This window comes from Asparagus officinalis, chromosome 4 (assembly GCF_001876935.1).
Source record: "Asparagus officinalis chromosome 4, Aspof.V1, whole genome shotgun sequence".
Lineage (NCBI taxonomy): Eukaryota > Viridiplantae > Streptophyta > Magnoliopsida > Asparagales > Asparagaceae > Asparagus > Asparagus officinalis.
Window position 1 is genome coordinate 103854266 of NC_033797.1, and position 21396 is coordinate 103875661.

Genomic DNA, 21396 nt, shown 5'->3' on the forward strand with positions numbered 1-21396 from the left:
ATAAGGATAACAAAGATCTTCAGGAGTGTCCAATTTGTAGAGTATCACGGTGGGTACAATGCAAAAATTATTCAACACATGGGATAACAAGGTCTATGCTTAAGCAAAAGAAGATTCCAGCAAAGGTCCTGCGTCATTTTCCCTTAATACCAAGGCTAAAACGGTTGTATATGAATAAAGACACTGCTAAGCAAATGAGGTGGCACATGGAAGAACGTTCTGATGATGGTAAAATCAGACATCCGGCTGATGCAGAGGGCGTGGAAGCATATGGATAGAACTTTTCCTTGGTTTGCGAATGAGTGCAGGAATGTTAGACTAGGTTTGTCTAGCGATGGATTCAATCCATTTGGGTTAATGAGTTCTGGTTGGTCTACATGGCCTGTGGTATTAACGCCTTACAACTTACCACCTTGGCTTTGCATGAAACAACCGTATATGATACTTTCATTATTGATACCAGGCAAGCATGCACCAGGAAATGACATAGATGTGTTTTTAGAACCGCTAATTGATGAGTTAAAACAACTTTGGACTGAAGGGGTTATGACTTATGATACTCATGCAAAGTAGTCTTTCAGACTACGTGCTATTTTACTATGGACAATTAATGATTTTCCAGCCTATGCGAATCTTTCAGGTTGGTCTACAAAGGGAACATATGCATGTCCAGTGTGTGGTCCAGAATTCAAAGGTCTTTATCTGCAGCACAGTCGAAAGTTTTGTTATTGGTTTAATAGAAGGTGGTTGAACATAAAACACAGGTACAGAACTAAAAAATGGAGCAAGTTTTTTGATGATACTGTTAAGAAGAGAGATGCTCCGCGTCCATTACGTGGGGATCAGATTGTACATTTGCTTGAGATGTTCCCTGTCGTCAGGTTTGGAAAGAAGCGCTATTCGAAAGAAGATTTACTCGGAGTAAGGAACTTGCGTATTAACAAAAGGATGCCAAAACGAAAGAGACAAGCATAAGTGGTGAGTGATGGGGCTGAAGTCGTAAAATTACCTTCAGGATGGACAAAATTCAGCATTTTTTTTCAACTCCCCTATTGGAAAGAGCTAAAAATACGTCACAACTTGGACGTTATGCACATTGAAAAAAATATTTGTGATAATCTTTTTTCCACACTGTTGCAAGATGCTAATAAATAAAAGGATGATCTACGAGCTCGTCGAGATCTAACTGCATTAAACATTAGAGAGGAACTGCAGCCAAAAAATATCGGAAATGACCGATTAGAGTTGCCTGCGTCTCGTATTACAATGTTGAAAGTTGAGATGCAAACATTTTGTCAAGTCCTCAAATCAATAAAGTTACCAGAGGGTTACTCCGCAAACATATCGAACTATGTCCAGGTGCAAGAAAGGAAAATATTAGGGCTTAAAACTCATGATTATCACGTGCTTCTTCATCAATTGCTACCTGTGGCACTACGCAGTACTATGCAGAATAAAAAAACAGTGAAGGTTATTATTGATTTTTGTGGATTTTTCAGAAAGCTTTGTTCTAAAGTTATAGATGCCCGTGACTTTGAGAAACTTGGAGAAAATATTTCTGAAACAATGTGTGAAATGGAGATGCTCTTTCCTCCATCTTTTTTCACAATAATGGTTCATCTTACACATTATCTCGCGGAGGAGGCTGCAATAGCAAGACCAGTCCATTATCGTTGGATGTATCCAATAGAGAGGTTAGTATTTAGAAAAATTTAATCGTTACCTATCAATATTTATATCTATTAAATGTCAATATCTTTACATATATATCTGATTAATTATCTTTTTTAGATATTTGGGTTCAATGAAGCGTCAATTGCGTAACAGAGCTCGCCCAGAAGGTTCAATAGCTGAAAGTTACGTGAGAAGCGAGTGTCTCTTATTTGCCTCTCGTTATATGAGAGGGGAACAAACTGAACTTCAAGCACCCGTTGATAATAAGGAGTACACAGTTCTCTATCCTCGCGGGCTGAACAAAAATTATGCTAGCATATTGTTAGATCAAGCGCATGCATATGTTATAAATAATCTTGAAATATTCTCGGAGTACCGGAGGTAAAATATCTAAAAAGAATTTTTAATACCATTTACTCTTTAATTTCTATTTTGACAAAATTTTTATTTTGACAATAATAATTAAATTTATGCACATTAATAGGCAACATCAGGAAAAACTTAAGAATGAAGTTACCGGTAGTACAGCTGTACATGACATTAAAGAAAGGCATATGAAGGAATTCCCTGCTTGGTTGAATAGTGAAGTAAGTATTGTTAAATTTAGCGATATTTGTATTTCATTGATAAAAAACTTAGAAACTATTGATTTAATAGTTTGCTTATTTTTGTATATATTTAGATCCAGGAACAACTTGTCCTTAATAATCAAATATCAGAAGAAGTGAAGGTTCACGCAAAGCGGCCTTACTATGCTATAATTCACTATGGTGGGTATCGTGTTAACGGTTATAAATTTCACACAATGGAGGTTGATGATACGAAGGTCACCCAGAATAGTGGTGTCATGGCTACCTTCTCACGGGAATGTTTCTCAAACAGAAGAGATCAGAATCCAGTTGAAAATAATATGACATATTATGGAAGGTTGGAAGATGTGGTGGAGATATTCTACGGCTATGGTGGTCCAAATGAACATAAATACATGATGTTCATGATTCGTTGGTGTTTTACAAAGACTCAAAAGGATCCCTTTGGATTTACAATTGTCAATCTCGATAAAGAAATTGATAGTGATGAAAAATTCATGTTTGCATCTCAGGTGGGACAATGTTTCTATGTGAAAGATCCTACAGTTAAAGACGAGTGGGTTGTCTTGTACAAGGATTCTAGGGCTTATATTCAACCTTCCACGAATGAAGATGATGACGAGAGCTATATAAACAACTTCAATGAGCCAAATACAGCGATCGATGAATTCTCGTACCCTCAAAACGTAGTGTTTGAAACGGATGCTCCAACAACTCGGACAGACATTCCAAATATTATCACAGACATTAATAGGAGCTAAACAGCAATTATTTGTAATCGGGTCTTCATGTAACTTTTTTTAGTTTGCAAATTGTATAATAAAAACTTTAATATCACTACAATGTATCTCAATTACCTTTTGGACGATATAAATATGTAATATCTTATTTTGTATATTCAGCTTGCAAATGCCTACAAACTTGATGTGAAATGAAAAATTTAGTAACGCAACAATACATATTGTTTTTATTTTCGCCAAGCTAATTTGCATCTATGTTATATTAATTTGTATGTTTATTCAACTTGCAGATGTCTAAAAATATTAACAGGAGGTTATTCGAAGCTAACCCCAGTCAATACCAATCCACTGATGAAGAGCCTCCGAGTTCAGGAGAGATGTCAGGTATAACTTAGTTTAACTTACGTATTTTTATTCATGATATATGCACAATGATAATTTATTTCTTTTATTTTTATAGGTGAGGGTGAGGAAGAGCCGACTCACATACCATTACATGCAGATCCTCCAGTTATACTTCGAGCATACATTCCTGGGATTGAGCGCGGGCCCTTACCAGCATGTGCAGAGGGGTACAGACTCAAGCAGAACGAAAAATACATGCTTGCGAAAAAAAGATTAGATGAATGGGCCCCACAGATTGATGAGATTTTGTCTGATGCAAAAAATGAAATCAGACAAAGATTTGGTGAGTTTGATCAAAAACTTAATCAATTCCAGAATTTTTCTTCTTCCTTTTTTAGTAAATTCTAAGAGCTTAAATAAAAGTGTTGATTAAATAAAAGTGTTGATATATCTATTATTTCTTTTTTGTAGGAGAAAAACTTTACCAGAAGAAAGGACGCCAAGGAAGTGACTTTAAAAAAAAGTTACCACCGGATGGTTTTCGAGCAATTGTGAGATGGGGACATAATGGGATTCCAACCGGACAATGGGCTAATAACTTCAGCTCATACCTTGGATGTTTGATACGGAGGAGTGATAATGTGAATCCCTATTACGAGGCTTGGGAGCAGCCATTTCATGTCCTGGAGAGTATATATCGAGATTGTTGGGTAAATTCTTATATTTAGCATAATTATTTTTCAATTCTGTCAATTGTCCATGCTTAACTATATTTTATTTTTAGAGATATTTCAACATCGAAGACAATCCCGTAGGGTGGGAATTTTTATTTGGATACCAGGGAAAGTTCAAGCATTCTCTTCGGGAGTGGAGACATGAGATAAAGAAGAAATGCTTTGATTGTTTCACTCACAACTGGGAGAGGATATACAAGCGAGATAAGAGGGTTGAGCCTGAGCACTTAGCTGCACTTATAATATTGTGGGGCCAAGAGGAGCACCAGGTAAATATGTATAGTAGTTAATTATCATCAAGTTATTTATCTGAAACTAGTGATATATTTCATTGTATATTATACCATGCACTAAAATTCTCTTTGTTCATGTTGAAGGAAAAATGTAGGAGAAATAAACTTAATCGATGGAAAAAAGATTATGATCATCATACGGGGACTACTTCATTTGCCCAGATTGAGGATCAATTTTGTAGGACAACGGTATAAAGTCTTTTAATCTTCTATATATATTCTCTCCGCTTCCTAGAATATTTGATAAATAAAACTAATAAATATATTTTTAAATCTCAGAACGCTCCCTTTATCCCACTACCAGAACTGCACAGGAGAACGATGGTTCAATTTAAGAAGGGGTACGATGACGATGAGAATAGGAAACAAAAGCTAGAATTGGCCAAGAAAATACAGGTTAACTAATTATCTTAGCTCTTATTAGCCTGTTATCATGTTGGGAATTTATTGTTTGCACTCTTCTTTTGGTCATCTTATTAGCCGAGTTACTATGACCCATTCGTATGTTCGATATGTTGTTTGTTACAATTTAACGAGGGAAGAAAGCTTTAAACCACAGAGGGATTTCTTTGTTCATCTGTCAGGTTCAGTCTATAGATCTAGTGAAAGCCTGAAAAATGTTTAGCTCAACTGTCCTAGGGAAATGAAACCTGTAGTGTTTTTAGTTAAAAATGCCAATATCCAATTTTGCCCTTAATTTGTAGATAAAGTTTAGATGGACAGGATAGTCAAAGGCCATCAATTGTTTGATGGAGTATTTCTTGCTATAATTGATGGAGTAGAGTTTAATCTGGTCTTAATCAAGTGCTATAATAGTGGCATGTGACATCTATACTTACGTACAGAAACCTCTACCTCTGGTATCAAAGACATGCTTTAAAATAATTTTATGTGACGTAATGTGTTTGGTCTATTTATTTACTTTTTAAGCGCATAGGTTTGACTCTAATTGGATCGTGTTATGGTCCTTACCACAAAGATATTGTATCTTTTTCTTAAATATTTTTTGAACAAATATTTTGATCAATTGTGCATGGTCTAGTAACTTCAGAAGCAGACAGAACTCCACACGTTCACTTTTAGTATTTTGATCCAATGTCTCCAAACGATGAGGAAACATCATATGCAGTGCGTGAATCCAATAATATTGGATGAATTTGGAAATTTGGAAATTTGGAGATTTTCTCCACTATAAAAGAAAAAAAAGAATAGTGGCGAGAATACTGTCTCATAAAAATCTGTTGATTTATCTAGTTTGTGATTTCTCTAGTTTGTGATTATAATTCGTTCTAAATTTAGTACTGCATGGTTCATGTAATCTAGACCCTCTGTTTTCAAAATGAAATTCGATGGGAAAGTTCTTAGGATCCGCCGTTGATGAGTGTGTGTCTGTGCGCATGTGTCTATTTATGTTTCTGTTTGTGTATGCATGGATATTACTTGGATGTGTGTTTATGCTTGTGTTTATCTATGTATGGTGTATGCATGGATATTACTTGGATGTGTGTTTATGCTTGTGTTTATCTATGTATGGTGTATGCATGGATATTACTTGGATGTGTGTTTATGCTTGTGTTTATCTATGTATGGTGTATGCATGGATATTACTTGGATGTGTGTTTATCTATGTATGGTGTAGGTGTGGATGGTATGTGGGTGGGTGTTTGTGTGTGCATCTGTTAATTATGACAATGACAATGATCAGGGCCTTAGTTTGATACCCTGTCATAATGCTTATATACTGTCAACCATTTATTAGCACTTAGCCCTCCTCAGTTGTGGAACTATTTCATCTTTTATTCTACTTGTTCAGGTAAATATCTTTTATTTTTGAAAGGCCAATTCTTAAATTTATTTTTTCCTCTTTTAGGAAGCTCTGGAAAATACATATTCTGAGGTTGTTGCACAGAGCCAGGAGCCCCTGACTAGAGAGCAGAATTATAATGTGAGCCATTTAGTTTGTGGACTTCCCAAAAAAGGGAGGACCAGGTGGATGGGAGTTGGAGCTCAGAGGGTGTCTACACAATTCCAGCCTCCGCCGATTTCAACACCATCGACTATGCCATCGGGGCCCTCTTACATGCCGCAGGAGGATTGCACTCAGCAGGCGATGCAACTTGTTTCCTCTGTGATGAATATGTTAGATGGTCAGATTCCCGAGGAGATGTGGGAGGATATTCAAGAGGAGCTTATGCGAGTGATCCAGCCTACTGCTACTTTTGCGATGGTTTCTAGGCAAATAATGAAATCTTGTAGAAGGCGGGTTCCTACTCGGGTGCAAAGCCAGATTATGAACTTCTTGGCCACTCAAAAGGCATTTACTGGTAGTGGAGAGAGTAGCAGACAGGTATACTTATTATATATGTAAAACATGATTACACACAATATTATGTGATTCTAAATTTAAATTATTTTGTTGTTAGATTGGAGATGATACTATTGGGAGCACGAGTCGTAGGGATGGATCCGCCAGTGGAAACGCGGACGATGACATGGATAGAGCGGATGACCTATCATAGTGAGTTATATCCTAAACTCGTGTTTGTATATTAAGCACTATCTATAAACCTGTACTCCTAATGGCACCCGAAACCCCTATAATAAAGTATAAAACCCTGCCTGTCACATATTTGGGATTCATAGGAAGCACAAATCGAGCCCGTCAGCGATAGTCCTTTCCTGACGGGACTATCGCTGACGGCGTATCCTTGACGGGACGCCGTCAGCGATACGTATCGCTGACGGGAAATGGGGCATCGCTGACGGGAATGCCCGTCAGCGATACATGATTTTCCACTAGTGGTAGTTAGCATGTATCTAGCAGGCGTGGCATCGTTTGGCATAAGCGACGGTGTCCTATACCATGTTAGGCCAGTAATAACCCAATCTATGCAGTCGATCCCACAATTTAGGGCTAGGCTGATGAGCTTCTTTTACTTCTCTATTTGAGAATGCCCGTCAGCGATACATGATTTTCCACTAGTGGTAGTTAGCATGTATCTAGCAGGCGTGGCATCGTTTGGCATAAGCGACGGTGTCCTATACCATGTTAGGCCAGTAATAACCCAATCTATGCAGTCGATCCCACAATTTAGGGCTAGGCTGATGAGCTTCTTTTACTTCTCTATTTGACAAACAACGAAGAAATAGTCCCTCATACGACCTTCGGTATAAAATCTAGGATTGGGAATCGTAATAGAATCTCGGTGCTCGTCTACAAATAGATTCTCTTTCCTTGATGTCTCCAGGCAGTAAACCATATAAGACATAATCAATGATCAAAAATCGCCAATCTTTAGGTTCGAGCATTGCAGGTTCATCTTGAATCATGTTGATCTGCAATGCATACTTTGACTTGAACAAATGTTTGCTCGTCACAGTAATTTGTTGAGTAGCTCCTTCAGGTAGAGCCAATGTGGCCGCAAGTGACGCTAATGCATCAGCATAAATATTCTTGAGACGGGGTACATAGTCAATGTAGAAACCCTCAAAAGATTTGACAATGCGATCGCTGCTATATGATAAGTGATGAGATCCTCATTCCTAACCTTATATTCTCTCTTCATCTGATTAACGATGAGTTGTGAGTCGCCATATGCTTCTAGGTGCTTAACCCCCAGCTGTCTAGCTATATCAAGGCCAACCAACAAAGCATTGTATTTAGCTACATTTTTAGAGCATGGCTCTGTTAGAGAAACGGCCTGTGGTAGCACAAGATTTTGTGGAGGGATAAAGACTACCCTCACTCTGGCAATAACTCGACCAGTAGGGATTTCTCTTGTCGTACCATCGAAATATAGTCACCATACCTTCTCTTTAGAAACATCATTGGCTAAATATGTCTCATCTGGTATGTCCTGATACAATTCCACCTTCCCCTTCAATGGATGGTTAGCCATAAGGTCACAAATAGCTTGACCTTTCACTACCTTTTGAGGTTTGAAATGAATATCATATTGGGAGAGTAACAATGCCTATCTAGAGAGTCGCCAGTTCAACGCGCTGGGCTATGTTATGAATACCCGATTAGGATTGATCTGGGAAATAACATGTATGGTTTGCCCAACCAAATAATGTCGCATCTTCTGGACTGTGAAGACCAGTGCCAAACATTATTTCTCAATAAAAGGATAATAAGGTTCAACACTCGATAAAGTCCTACTGAGATAGTAGATAGCTTGCTCATGGCCATATTCATCATCTTGTGCTAAGAGTCCTGCCAATGCATGATCTGTAGCCCGGATGTATATCAAGAAAGGTTTACCTGACTTTGGTGCGACTAATATAGGCGGATTGGAGAGATATTGCTTAATCTCTTCAAATGCTTTCTGACAAGCTTCATCCCATATAAAGGATACTCCCTTCTTCATTAGCCTTGAGAATGGTTAACATTTGCCTGATAGGTTGGAAATGAACCTGCGAATGTATGCCAATCACCATTGTAAACCCCGAAGATCCTTGAGATTTCTAGGAGGTGGTAGCTCTCAGATGGCTTTGACTTTGTTTGGGTCAAAATGAATTCTGTTAGCTTTGACCACGAACCCAAGGAATTTACCGCTAGCCATTCCTAAAAATAACTTGGTCGGGTTCATCTTAAGTTGATGTATCCGCATGGGGTCGAATATTGTTTTCAAGTTGTACAAATGGTTTCCCTTGTCATGACTTTTAATGACCAAGTCATCCATATAATATTCTACATTCTTCCATAGATGTCTTTGGAAAATGGAGGTCATGGCACGTTGGTATGTAGCACTAGCATTCTTTAATCCAAAGGGCATTACTATATAGCAGTATATCCCCGAAGGTGTTCGAAAGGACGTGTGCTTTTCGTCATCAGGATACGTCTTGATTTGGTTATACCCTGAGAATCCATTCATAAAAGACATCCTTTCAAACCCGCACACGTTGTTAATAATAACGTCCGTGATAGGTAAAGGAAAATCATCTTTAGGTTAAGCTGAATTCAAGTCTCGGAAGTCAATGCACACTCAAATCTTCTCGTTCTTTTTTAGAATATGAATAATGTTGGCCACCCAGTCAGGATGTTGCTCTTCGCGAATAAATCCTAACTCAATGAGCTTCTTGACTTCGGCTTCGATTCCCTCCATAATTTGGGGTCGAAATCGCCTTTTCTGTTGTTTAACAGGCTTGACATCTGGTTTGATATTGAAGTGATGCATAACCACTTGAGGATTGAGACTAGGCATATCCTCATAATTCCAAGCAAAAAAGGCAATATACTCTCACACTAGAGTAATGAGTTCTTCTCTTTCTTCGGGCGATAAACTATCGATTATGAATATGGGTTTAGGATTAATCTCATTTCCCATGTTCACTTCTACCACTTTGTCGTCAGTAGGAGGTTCGCGTTGTTCGAAGTGGTGTTCCCACTGTATACCCTACTGTCGGCTTAGCAGATTATCAAGCAGAGGTAATTGATCATCTTCTTGATTTTCTATTGGAGATGCTGAGATCATGTTGGCCATAAGTTATTTGAATACAGGTCCTATACTAGTGTCAGACTCCCAGCAACTGGATTCAGAAGATGAGCTACAAGAATCATCATCTGACTCTCCATTGGCTCCAAAACACTGCGTGAAAGACGGAGATTCATAACCAAACCCACTACGAGTTTTATGATAGTAATCCTCCGACTTTCCTTCCAGGACATAAGCGGATCGAACTGGTGTCCGGATCCCTTTACCGAAATTTAAACCTTCTTTACGAATGAAATCATATCCCACTTTCTTCATGACCTTTCGGGTTGTTGGTGTGAAATACGAGAATTGCGGATCTTTTCCCTCCTCTGATTCTTCCAAGAGAGTGTGCGACGGACCGTCACTCTTATGTCTTTTTAGCCATTAACCTTAGACGGAACTATAAAGACTGCTTATGAAGATTCAATTCGTTGCCGATTTGTCACAATGATGATCGAATCTGCATGTATAAATTTGATTTAGCATATAATCGGGGTAGAGGATCTGCCCATGTGCCGGTGCTTGTACCTGGTATGTTAGAATTCAATTCAACACATGATGAGTAAGCTAAATCATCATTATTATTAAAGATAATTCCACTATCCTCACAGACAAGATCATTTACATCCAGATTTTCAATACCGATTACGACGGGTACAATGTTATTAAAAACAAGATCCTGTTTATGCTCAAACTCGGTATCGGCTTCATTACTGCTATCTAGTTCTTCAATCAGTGGTACTTCAAATAGCTCACCCTTAAGGTAATAGATAGAATCTGTGAAATAATTCTCTACCCCCTTGAATGGTTACTTCCTTGCAACCACTGTTTTTACTTCACCACTCTCATCTACATATTTCATGCATTGATGTAGAGTTGATGGAATAATCAGATTGTTATGGATCCAAGGCTGACCCAATAACAAATTATAAGATGTCTCTACATCAATGACGTAGCAACTAACGTATGTCTTCAAGTCACCCATCTAGCATTTGAGTTTAATTTTTCCAAGGGGACGAGTATTTGAAGCATTAAAGCCATAGATGGTGGTTCCTGTTGTTGATAAACGATGCAAAGGGACTCCAAGGTGATGAATGAGCCTCAACGGTATGATGCTCAAAGCAGAATCAGGGTCAACCTAAATTCTGTCTACCTGAATGGAGCTGATATGCCCCGTGAAGTACAATGGTCTATCATGTTTTGGGTTCCTCACATGCATGTCTTCTTGAGAAAAGGTGATGCGTGGCATTCTTCCTTGAAAGACCTGACAACATTAAGGGCAAGCTTCTTCCAACGTTGATCCAGCTGGGTTCGGTGGAAAGTGAGTGAGAAAAGCCTGATTATCTACCAAAGCTTCACAAAGAGCTGCTCTTGTTGATTGAGATAAACGAAAAAGTTCAAACAACTTAATCCTCGTTGGGATGTTGGCTAACTGAGCCAACACATCAAACCGAAAAGGATCTTTCGAACTCTCTGGTGCATCTTTCCTGAGTGCCTTGCTGTAACGAAGTTCCTTCACTTGTGTTTGCTCTGTTACTTCTTTCCCTGGTTTGGATGGTGCAAGTGCTGTTTCCGAGTACTTCTTCAAATACTCCTTTCCTCCATGCGTTCCTGATATTTGTGCAGGTTATGCAATGAATGTTGGCTGTGAAGGAAATCGTGTTATGTCTACATGCATAATACACAGCGGAAGACATGTATGTACAAAAAATACTAAGCATGTAGAGAACATGAAATATTCATATGGATCGTCTAATTAAATCTAACATGATCCTTATTATTAAGTGAGCATACAAGGTTTGAAAGTCATACTTTTGTAGCGTGATTCGATAATGAATCGAACAACCTTTAGCTTGCTCTCTTTGATGCAAAAAGCTCCTCGTAGTGGATCTCCAACTCTTTAAGTAAACCCGAAAGCTATTGGATGCTGCTTGAGACGCGAGGCAAGATATCCACCCCAGGGTTCTTAAAATCCTACTACTTCCTCTTACTCAAAGATTGCTAAAGTTGACTAAGAGGTATAGCTCTCTTTTTTTCTCTTATGAAAATTTAATTTTCATTAGCCTTTCATGAAGAGAGAGAGCTCGTAATTATAGAGTGAAATGTGTTCATGACATGAATGACTCATCCTATGAGTCATGCAATGAATCATCAAATATTAATGATTAATCTAGTGAGTCATGTAATGAATCATCTTATGAATCATTACATTTCAAAACCATGTGCTAATAAACCATGTGCTCAAACCATACCACTAATTGACTCATCTCATGACTCATTATACATGGTATGTGTATTTTATAAATGAAAATACCAAATCAATATTACTAATACAGTATTTCATAAATACGGTATGTAGTATTATTCCAATCTTTATTTAATTAGTCACTATATGACCAAATAAATCAAGAGTTGACCAAAAGTCGACTGTTAACCAAAAAGTCAACTGTTGACCAAAAAGTTAACTTTATGGGAAAAATACTAGAATTCATTTCCTAAGCACATAGCATTCTGATTTTACCAATATACATAACCGTTTATGGGTATCCGGTAAAAAAATCATATATGCGTATCAATCATACACATGACTCTATAAATTGTGTTTCATAGGATTCAAGTACACGCTTGGTGTGACTCTAGGGCCCAACTTAAAAAACTCGGTAGTGGATCATATCCATAAGTACAACAGAGGTGCTAGCTACACATGAAGACCACCTGGGTATAAGTTATGATAAAGGTCTGCAAGATGCTTATCCAATTTTATCAGGACCACTAAATGATAATACCGTACAGTCCAGTCTCTTCGTCAGACCATGTCAAACTATTAAGCTTAGGGTATGGCAAACTGTCAAACCCTAATAGCTTGATTAGTGTTTATTGATATTAAACTCATAACCTATAAGATCAAACTGACACTCAGTTTATCTTATTCACCTTGGCCAAGGATTTCCAGGCTATAGTTATATCAAACAATCTTATGACATCAACCCCTATACTGGGAGAGACGAATCCCTTCTTGGCATCTCAATATCTACTTATGTCTCGGGATGTACCCAACAAGAACCGTTATGCACAATTCAATAAGAACTGTGGTTAGGTAAAAGTCTAAATACATCTTTACTGACATATAAGATATTGCACTCATGCCTCAGGTCAAGAGACTACTATGTACTATATCACTTGAGAACTTCTATTTGACAGTTAAGTATATTACCAACTAGATGTTCTCGGCGAGTCGTTCAGTCAACTCATTCACTAATGAGTCACCTGTATACTGTATCTTGATGTCTCACATCAATGATCTAAGAGATTAATCATCTCCTTCAAAAGGAGAAATAAAGCATACACTAGTCTAAACCAAAGTGAGGATGTCCTATCTCAACAATTCATCAACTAGGAACATTTTAGAATATACGTTACCGACTAATCAGATCTCTTCATTACGATCACTATCCGAAACGTCTGATAGTCTAGTATTTATTCTAAGAATATTATCTGTATTTTTAGAACATCAGATAAATCTGACTAAAATAACTTACTATTATTTTGAACAAGGATGTTATATATATAGGTCCTGTTACAATATACAATAATTGCCTGCAGGGCACCTATATCTAACAAACTCCCACTTGCACTAAGGCCAATTATTATAGTATCTAATACCCAATAGCTCAACAAGTTTCTTAAATTGTGAACGAGCAATTGCCTTTGTGAATGGATCTGCTATATTATCTTTTGTGTCTACTCTTTCGATCTTGATCTCCCGGCGATCAACTATCTCCCTGATCAAGTGATACATCCTCAGAATGTGTCTAGACTTATGGTAAGATCGGGGTTCCTTTGTCAGAGCTATTGCAACATTATTATCACAGTATAAAGGTACTGAATCTTTAATAGTAAGAACAACTTCTAGCTCTAAAAGAAACTTTCTCATCCAGACAGCTTCTTTAGCTGCATCATTGGCTGTAATGTATTCAGCTTCCATAGTCGAGTCTGCTACTGTATCCTGCTTGGAACTTTTCTAGCTGACAGCCCCTCTATTGAGGGTGAAAACATATCCTGATACAGACTTACTATCATCGATATCGCTCTGAAAGCTTGAGTCGGAAAAAGCCTCCATTCGGAGGTCACTTTTACCGTATATCAAAAATAACTCCTTAGTCCTTTTAAGGTACTTAAGTATATTCTTGACCGCTTTCCAGTGCTCTTCTCCATGATCAGATTGGTATCTACTTACCAAACTGAGTGAATAAGCGATATCTGGTCTAGTACATAACATAGCATACATGATCGATCCTACTGCCGAGGCATAAGGAATTAGACTCATGCGATTCCTCTCTTCATCAGTCTGGGGAGACATATTTTTAGAGAGGGTGATTCCAGGAGATGCAGGTACAAAACCTTTCTTGGAATTTTCCATGCTAAACCGTTTTAGCACTTTGCCAATGTATCTAGATTGCGATAATCCTAACATCCTTTTAGATCTATCTCTATAGATTTGAATACCCAGTACACAGGATGCTTCACGATTGCGATAATCCTAACATCCTTTTAGATCTATCTCTATAGATCTGAATACCCAGTATACAGGATGCTTCACCTAAATCTTTCATGGAAAATCTTTTTGATAGCCAAATTTTAACCGCTTATAATGACGGTATGTCATTACCGATTAAGAGTATATCGTCTACATATAAAATAAAAAATGATATAATATTCCCAATTATCCTTTTATACACACATGGTTCATCTGGATTTTTGATGAAACCAAACTCTTTGATAGCATCATCAAAACAGATGTTCCATCTCCGCGATGCTTGCTTCAGTCCATAAATGGATTTAAGCAATCTACATGCTTTTCCACTGCTCCCACTGACTACAAAACCCTCTGGTTGCGTCATATATATGCACTCTTCTAAATCACCATTTAGAAATGCAGTTTTGACGTCCATTTGCCAGATCTCATAGTCATAGTGAGCAGCTATAGCAAGTAGGATCCGAATAGACTTGAGCATAGCCACTGGAGAAAAAGTTTCATCGTAGTCCAAACCAGGTCTTTGACGAAAACCTTTATCTACCAGTCTAGCTTTAAAAGTCTCTACTTTTCCATCTACACCCAACTTTTTCTTAAACAACCATTTGCAACCTATGGGTATCACCCTTTTAGGAGCATTGTCTAATATCCATACTTTGTTGGTGTACATAGAGTCTATTTCAGATTTCATTGCATCATGCCAAGCAACAGAGTCCCTACTCTGAGAGGCTTGCTAATAACTTAAAGGTTCGTCATCATTTATGACGTGATCTAACATGCCACCTTAAACTGAAAAATTATATTGTGTCTTAGGTGCATGAGATCGCCTTGGATATTTGTGGAGTGGTTATGGTTCTTCTGGTATCACTGAATTTGCTGGTTCTATTAATTTATCAGTAATATTTTGTATCTCTGAAATTTCTTCCAGTTCTACCATGCTCCCACTAATTTCTTTTTCAAGAAATTCCTTCTCTAAGAAGGTGGCATGCCGAGAAACAATTATCTTTTGTTCATCGATGTGGTAGAATTGATATCCAATGGAATTCCTTGGATATCCTACAAATTTACATAATACTGACCGTGCCTCTAACTTTTTGGGATATTGCTTTTTTACATAAGCATGACATCCCTAAATCTTAATATAATTAAAATGTGGTTTCTTCCCACTCCATATCTCATATAGAGGTTTAGGCACGGCTTTAGTTGGAACCCTATTTAGTAAGTGTGTTGCTGTTTCTAATGCATACCCCCAGAATGAAAAAGGTAACTCAGTGTTGCTCATCATGGAACGTACCATATCTAATATGGTACGATTCCTTCTTTCTGACACGCCGTTAAGCTGTGGTGTAAAGGGTGGAGTAACCTGAGAGAGAATCCCATTCTCTTTTAAAATACCTAAGAATTCCGAGCTTAAGTATTCACCTCCTCGATCCGATCGAAGAATTTTAACTTTCTTGCCCGTTTGGTTCTCTACTTCATTTTTGTACTCGATAAATTTCTCAAGTGCTTCAGATTTGTGTTTCATCAAAAACACATGTCCAAACCTTGAAAAATCATGAGTAAAAGTAATAAAGTAGGAGTAGCCACCTCTGACCATTATAGACATAGGACCACATACATCACTATGTATCAGTCCTAAGAGTTCTGTAACTCTTACTCCAGTTCCTGTAAATGGAGTCTTGGTCATTTTACCTTTAAGACAAGACTTGCAAGTCTCATAAGACTTAAAGTCAAATGGATCTAAATATCCATGCTTATGAAGCTTGCCAAGTCTTTCTTTATTAATGTGACCAAGTCTACAATGCCATAAGAAAGCATCATTCATAACTGAGTGCTTTCTTTTATTAGTGTGATGAGTGTTTAGAATTGTGTTTTGATTAAGAATATAGATGTCATTGCACAATGTTCCATAAGCAATCAACTTTTGATTAAATATGATATTCATAACATTGTTCTCCAACTTAAATACATATCCATCTTTATCTAATAAAGATATGGATATTATATTACACATCATAGTTGGTACAAAATAGCAGCTATTTAAAATCAAAACGTTTCCATTTCGTAAAGCTAGATGAAAATCCCCTACTGCAAGTGCTGCAACTATTACACCATTACCAACTTGCATGGTCATCTCTCCAGCTCTAAGTTTTCTATAACTTTTAAGTCCCTGTAACAAATTACAGATGTGAGATCCTGATGCGGTATCTAATACCCAGGATGTATGATTTATAGAAAAACAATTCTGAGTAACAAACAGAGATCCTGATGCGGTATCTAATACCCAGGATGTATGATTTATAGAAAAACAATTCTGAGTAACAAACATACCTGTTGATGAAGCAACAACTTGCTTATTCTTGGTGAGTGAGGCTAGGTATTCTGGGCAGTTCCTTTTCCAATGTCCTGACTTATGACAATGGAAGCATTCTGCTGTCATCATTTTTGTCTTTCCTTTATCCTTCTTGACAGCCTTCTTAACACCTTTCCTTGGTTTAGTAGTTTTCTTCATTCCTTTTTTCATAGCAACCAATTTGCCAGAAGAGGAAGAAGATTGCCCTATAGCCAAGGCTGGTGTTTGTCCCTTTTTCAAAGAACTTTCTTCCTGTCTTAACAAATTAAGCAAGGCAGGAAGAGTGGGCTCCAGATTAAAAACTGTGATATGAATCGGGAGTATGCTGGTGTCAATGACTGCAGAATGATATCTGTATATCTATCTACATCTAGGCCTACGTTCAAAAGTTCAAGCTCATTGACATAGGCGATCATTTTGAGGACATGATCCCCAACAGAAGATCCCACAGTCATTTTCGTCTGGAACAGATTCCTAGACGCCGCGTACTTCATTTGTCGCGGTTGCTCGCCATACAGTTCTTCTGTATTATGAAATATGGATCTGATATCCATATTCTCATGTTGCCTCTGATGGACCAAATCCATAGAGGCAATGGTGATGCATTAAGCAAGTGAACAATCTTTATCTTATGTATTGCGGATTTCAGTTTCTACTATAGTGGGTTCTAGGCCTAGAACAGGTTCGGGCGTAGTGAGGACATATGCTACTTTGTCATAAGTTAGAGCAATTTTAACATTCCTCAACCAGTCTATGTAATTAGAATCGGTTAACTTGTTCTGTTCCAATATGAGTTTTAAACCAGACATAATGGCCTGAAAGAGAGAGAAAATGTATTTTAGCAGATGTTCAATATATAAAATAGATTTGGTTTATTTTTATCTAAGTTATACCTCCCACTATTTTTCGAGTCCCTCAAAACCTTATAAGAGGTGATCGGAAAACAACTCATTGTTTTCAAGTGGGATCAAGATCTAATTATCATTGAATGCATCAACCTTGGCGTATGTCAACAAATTGACACATTCAATAATTGGTAGACAACTTTTGTCTTTTACACTCTTGTAATTCTTGATATGATTTTACCCCTAGTCTTTTATGACCTTGACGTATGCCAACAAATCATAAAATGCTAGTCAAGTTTGTACCCATCATTTCTTGACTGGCTTAAATTTAACTTATGCAAACTCTTGACGTATGCCAACAAAGTTGCATAACCAACTTAAGTTATTCTTATATCTTATATACAGATGAATACTATTTAGCCATAGAATAGTTATGCCTTGACGTATGCCAACAAACATAGTATTTATAAGCTTAATAGTATTTAACTAAAATGATGGAGGGCTACGGACAATTTCTCAAATCTTTTACCGTAATCGAACTTGATGTAGTTTAAAGATGCTCTATATTTATATTTGCAACAATTAAACTAGCCAGGAAAGCGCAAGATTGGTGGGAGGGTTCCGAGCTATTCACCGGGAATATTTATCGGACCTTAATTAAGTAACCACTTCTCTTTAAGACTATAGCGCGAAAGATTATCTTAAGTTGGGCATCACCCCATGAGTTATATCTTATAATCACTTTCCTAGACACTAGTTAAAAGTTCGTTCTAAATATATCTCTTTTAACTGCTACAGATTTATTTATCTTACACACTAACACTATGTTAATGTCGGTCTCACCTCTCTATGGTCAATAAACTCTTATTGCCATGTCTCACAAAGTTTAAAATGAGTTTTTTTATAATAAAAATTATTTCTCTAGTGAGATAGAGATATAAACTTTGCAGAATATAGCACCCAATTGTATTTACATCTACCATTGGGACACAACCAACATATGTAAAAGCAATATGGAATGGTAGTGGACAACTAAAGGAATAAAATGCAACTACACTAATTATTAAAAGCAATATGGAATGGTAGTGGACAACTAAAGGAATAAAATGCAACTACACTAATTATATTTTGGCAAGCAATTTGCAACTCCTTACATTGCTAGCTCCCTTACAAATCCTGTATTATTACATTCACATATACATAGGACGTGCAAGCCCCATTTATAATGGAAAAACCATCTCGTAGGATGGGTAATAATATTGCATTGAATGTAAAATCAAAACCATAAATAAAATAACTAAACTAAATAACCATACCCCCCCACACCCAAACAAGGGCCTATACCCGTAGGTGTAGCCCATGATCGGTGAGCAAGTGCCAAAACCCGTAGGCGTAGCCCATGCTCGGGGAGAGAAGAGGTCAAAAATAATATTACATTTCTAGCTATATTACATCAATACAATAAATGCAAGAGAATCATTGTCCTCTACCATCCATAAACATAACATCCACGCAAGATGATATAAAACATATAACTTAATTAACATTAAGAAATATGCATCTATCTAGTTATGCAACAAATTGGAAAACTAGATAACATAGGGATTATCCTAACTCGAATAGGACTATCATGCTTCTAACATACAACTACACTAGTTGTAAGTAAGCGTTTTGCAATTTATACAAGTGTTTTTACTCCTAAAAACATATGAACCAAAAATCACATTTGAGAATCAACAACTAGTATAATTAATTACAAAACAACTTGAATAAATTAACTAGTTTCATTAAAACATCTTTTAATTAAACTAGTAATTAGAAGCAAGAACAAAGTCCTCTATGAGTTAGATATGCATGTTAAGATTTAATTAGATGGAACCATGGCTCTGATACCATGAAGGAAATCGTGCTACGTCTACATGCATAATACACAACGGAAGACATGTATGTACAAAAAATACTAAGGATGTAGAGAGCATGAAATATTCATATGGATCGTCTAATTAAATCTAACATGATCCTTATTATTAAATGAGCATACAAGGTTTGAAAGTCATACTTTTGTAGCGTGATTCGATAATGAATCGAACAACCTTTAGCTTGCTCTCTTTGATGCAGAAAGCTCCTCATAGTGGATCTCCAACTCTTCAAGTAAACCCGAAAGGTATTGGATGCTGCTTGAAACGCGAGGCAAGATATCCACCCCGGGGTTCTTAAAATCCTACTACTTCCTCTTACTCAAAGATTGCTAAAGTTTAGTAAGAGGTATAGCTCTCTTTTTTTCTCTTATGGAAATTTAATTTTTATTAGCCTTTCATGAAGAGAGAGAGCTCATATTTATAGAGTGAAATGTGTTTATGACATGAATGACTCATCCTATGAGTCATGTAATGAATCATCAAATATTAATGATTAATCTAGTGAGTCATGTGATGAATCATCTTACGAATCATAACATTTTAAAACCATGTGCTAATAAACCATGTGCTCAAACCATACCACTAAATAACTCATCTCATGACTGATTATACATGGTATGTGTATTTCATAAATGAAAATACTAAATCAATATTACTAATATAGTATTTCATAAATACGGTATATAGTATTATTCCAATCTTTAACTAATTAGTCACTATATGACCAAATAAATTAAGAGTTGACCAAAAGTCAACTGTTGACCAAAGAGTCAACTGTTGACCAAAAAGTCAACTATTGACCAAAAAGTCAACTGTTAACCAAAAAGTTAACTTTATGGGAAAAATACTGGAATTCATTTTCTAAGCACATAGCATTCCGATTTTACCGATATACATAACCGTTTATGTGTATCCGGTAAAAAAATCATATATGCGTATCAATCATACACATCACTCTATAAATTGTGTTTCATAGGATTCAAGTACGCGCTTGGTGTGACTCTAGGGCCCAACTTAAAAAACTCGGTAGTGGATCATATCCATAAGTACAACAGAGGTGCTAGCTACACATGAAGACCACCCGGGTATAAGTTGTGATAAAGGTCTGCAAGATGCTTATCCAATTTTATCAGGACCACTAAATGATAATACCGTACCGTCCGGTCTCTTCGTCAAACTATTAAGCTTAGGGTATGGCAAACTGTCAAACCCTAATAGCTTGATTAGTGTTTATTGATATTAAACTCATAACCTATAAGATCAAACTAACACTCAGTTTATCTTATTCACCTTGGCCAAGGATTTCCAGGCTATAGTTATATCAAACAATCTTATGACATCAACCCCTATACTGGGAGAGACGAATCCCTTCTTGGCATCTCAATATCTACTTATGTCTCGGGATGTACCCAACAAGAACCGTTATGCACAATTCAATAAGAACTGTGGTTAGGCAAAAGCCTAAATACATCTTTACTGACATATAAGATATTACACGCATGCCTCAGGTCAAGAGACTACTATGTACTATATCACTTGAGAACTTCTATTTGACAGTTAAGTATATTACCAACTAGATGTTCTCGGCGAGTCGTTCAGTCAACTAATTCACTAATGAGTCACCTGTATACTGTATCTTGATGTCTCACATCAATGATCTAAATGATTAATCATCTCCTTCAAAAGGAGAAATAAAGCATACACTAGTCTAAACCAAAGTGAAGATGTCCTATCTCAACAATTCATCAACTAGGAACATTTTAGAATATACGTTACCGACTAATTAGATCTCTTCATTACGATCACTATACGAAATGTCTGATAGTCTAGTATTTATTCTAAGGACATTATCTGTATTTTTAGAACATCAGATAAATCTGACCAAAATAGCT

General features: G+C 36.9%; 1 protein-coding gene across 1 annotated transcript; it reads left to right on the forward strand.

The window, feature by feature from the left end:
• LOC109836074 lies at window positions 3530-6852 on the forward strand. Its single transcript, XM_020403990.1, has 7 exons — window positions 3530-3692; window positions 3821-4059; window positions 4134-4352; window positions 4461-4565; window positions 4656-4766; window positions 6404-6723; window positions 6800-6852. The coding sequence occupies exons 1-6, from the start codon at window positions 3605-3607 to the stop codon at window positions 6506-6508; spliced, it is 867 nt and encodes a 288-aa protein (XP_020259579.1). The 5' UTR covers window positions 3530-3604; the 3' UTR covers window positions 6509-6723; window positions 6800-6852.

What these genes read in the sequence shown, in the direction of transcription:
- LOC109836074 (XM_020403990.1), top strand. Translation starts at nt 3,605, where the DNA reads ATGCTTGCGAAAAAAAGATTAGATGAATGGGCCCCACAGATTGATGAG. An exon ending in ATCAATTTTGTAGGACAACG is followed by an intron (nt 4,566 to 4,655) that starts GTATAAAGTCTT and finishes TTTAAATCTCAG; the next exon opens with AACGCTCCCTTTATCCCACT. An exon ending in AGCTAGAATTGGCCAAGAAA is followed by an intron (nt 4,767 to 6,403) that starts ATACAGGTTAAC and finishes TGTCTACACAAT; the next exon opens with TCCAGCCTCCGCCGATTTCA.